This window comes from Cygnus atratus, unplaced genomic scaffold (genome assembly GCF_013377495.2).
Source record: "Cygnus atratus isolate AKBS03 ecotype Queensland, Australia unplaced genomic scaffold, CAtr_DNAZoo_HiC_assembly HiC_scaffold_329, whole genome shotgun sequence".
Taxonomy (NCBI): domain Eukaryota; kingdom Metazoa; phylum Chordata; class Aves; order Anseriformes; family Anatidae; genus Cygnus; species Cygnus atratus.
In genome coordinates, this window is record NW_026109921.1 from 485 (window position 1) to 3135 (window position 2651).

The 2651-nt window shown below is 59.0% G+C and overlaps 1 gene segment (V, D, J or C); it reads right to left on the reverse strand.

Annotated features, from left to right (window-relative positions):
* Positions 1 to 1008: 1008 nt before the first annotated feature.
* On the reverse strand, positions 1009 to 1673 carry LOC126913701 (Ig heavy chain V region C3-like). The segment is given in 2 exon segments: positions 1009 to 1346; positions 1615 to 1673. Coding segments are annotated over 2 exon segments (396 nt in total).
* Between the last annotated feature and the right edge of the window lie 978 nt (positions 1674 to 2651).

Genomic DNA, 2651 nt, shown 5'->3' on the forward strand with positions numbered 1-2651 from the left:
ACCTGTGTGCATGCTGCTATCATGAGATGCTCTAGTCACTGACAATCAGCCTGCATCCCCAGATGGTGACATGCATGGAAATCACAGAACTGTAGAATCATTAAGGCTGAAAAAGACCCATAAGATCATCAAGTCCAACCATCAACCTTACCTAACAAATCCTGTCATGGATAGGATACAAAATAACATACCACTTAGTGTCCATCCCACCTCCCTCAGGACTGCGGCCTCTGGTGGAGGAGGAGGTGGGCACGGGGCAGAGAGCAGGGTGGGGAGGACTGTGTCACCCCAGCAGCCAGAGGCTTCTGCCCATGGCCTCCTCGCACTGCCCCAGTCTCACACAGCGCGGCAAAGACGTTCCTGCTGGGGGGATGGCAGACCTCATGAGGAGGGCTTTAAACTAGAAGGAAGGGGGGGAAGGAGAGAGGAACCAGAAGCCCTGTGAGGAAGTGACTGATGCAGCTGCTGAGCAAAGAGCATGGCACGGTGTGACAGGGAGGCTTCACAAAATCATCAAAATGGGGCTTAAGCAGGACAATCACTTCCCTAGGCCTCATGGCCACACTGTTTCTGATGCAGGTCAGGATGCCATTGGCCTTCATGGCCACAGGGGCACACTGCTGGCTCATGTTCAGCTGGCTGTCAAACAAAACCCTCAGGACCTTGTCTGCCAGCACACCTTCCACCCACTCTTCCCCAAGCCTGAATGGGATTGTTATGACCGTCAATCCCACGGAATGGGGTTGTTAGGACCCAAGAGCAGCACTCGGCACTTCCTTTCATGAGGAAGCCTGTGCATCTCTTCTTGCTGCACTCCAGCTGACCTGGCCATTTGCCCCTGACACTGCTGTTGATCCCATGGGCCCCTACAGCCAATGTGGCAAAGGGCTGAGCTGAAGGCAATTCTCTGCCCTCTTCAGCAGATCAATACAGTTCTGCTGCTCCTCCCTGTTCTGTGTCACAGTGACACACTTAGAGAAGGCAAGGGGCCCTGGGAGCAGGTTTGTGTTAAAGCTCAGCTGGATTTCCTGTCCCTGTGCGAACTGCACAGAAGTAGTGGGCAGAGTCCTGGGGTACCAGGGCATGCAGGGACAGAGAAGCCTTGGACTGGGAATTGTCCCGGGAAGCTGTGGCTCGGCCCTCCACCGCTTTGCCATATTTTATTGTGCTACCATCAAAGTGGATGTAGGACACCCACTCGAGACTTCCACCGGGTGCCTGACGGTACCACCGGACATAATAATCTTCAAATCTGAATCCGGATCCCTGGCAGGAGAGGTGCACAGATTCCCCTGGTACACGAACACCTCCACCAGACACCCCCAGCTTCCATTGAGCACTCACACCTGCAGAAGGAGAGCAAAGTGAGTGGGGCAATGTGTACCCACGGATGGAAGATGCTCTCCAGAAGCCCCAGCGACTCCAGCACAGCAAAGCCAGAAACGCCAACCCCCTTGCACCCCACAAAGCCCCTGGCCAGGGGAACTGCTCTGACTGCCCTCCTCGGGGCTCAGCCGGGGCTGCTCCCAAAGCGTCCCCGACCCCGACAGCCTCCCTCTCCCGTACACGCCGGCCCCGGCCCCGGCCCCGCTGCCCTCCCCGCCCGCCGCTCACCGGCCGGCCCCAAGGCCAAGGCCAAGGCCAGCAGCCGCGGCCCCAGCCCGGCCGCCATCGGGCCCTGCCGCGCCCAGCGGGAGGCGGACACGAGCAGAGCGGGGCCGCGCTCGGGCCGCTCCTGCCCGCACCACAAGTCGGGCCCTCGCCGGGGCAGCGCCCACCGCTCCGCCCGCCCAGGCCCGGCCCAGCCCGCCCCCCGCGGGGCCGCGGCCCCTTCGGCGGAGGAGGAGGCGGCCGCGGGGCGGGGCGCGGGGCAGCTCGGGGGCAGCGGAGGAGCGCGGCGCCCCGGCAGCCGGAGGGAGGGAGGCTCCTGGCCCTGGCCTCCCGCCGCTGCCCCGGCCTTGAGCCCCGCGCAGCCCGGCAGAGGGGTCCCGGCCCTCGGCCCAGCCATGCTGTCGGTACGCAGCATCGCCTCCCAGGTGCCTCCCCGTGCCCCAGCGTCGTGCAAGGTCGCCATGGTGCCAGTGATGCCATGATGCCCCAGATGCTAATTGCCAGGGAAGAAGATGTGATTTGAACCAGTGCAGATTCCAGGGGGAAAACAGTACTTGAGGGATGTCTCACAATATGTGGATGAGAGTGTTAATTCACACACCTGTTATCTGGAAGAAGACCTTAAAGAGTCAGACGACTGTAAATACCTGTCTAGCAGCAGTAGAGAAAAAAAAAACAACTTTTTCCTTTCCTTTCCTTTCCTTTCCTTTCCTTTCCTTTCCTTTCCTTTCCTTTCCTTTCCTTTCCTTTCCTTTCCTTTCCTTTCCTTTCCTTTCCTTTCCTTCCCTTCCCTTCCCTTCCCTTCCCTTCCCTTCCCTTCCCTTCCCTTCCCTTCCCTTCCCTTCCCTTCCCTTCCCTTCCCTTCCCTTCCCTTCCCTTCCCTTCCCTTCCCTTCCCTTTCCCTTTCCCTTTCCCTTTCCCTTTCCCTTTCCCTTTCCCTTTCCCTTTCCCTTTCCCTTTCCCTTTCCCTTTCCCTTTCCCTTTCCCTTTCCCTTTCCCTTTCCCTTTCCCTTTCCTTTCCTTTCCTTTCCTTTCCTTTC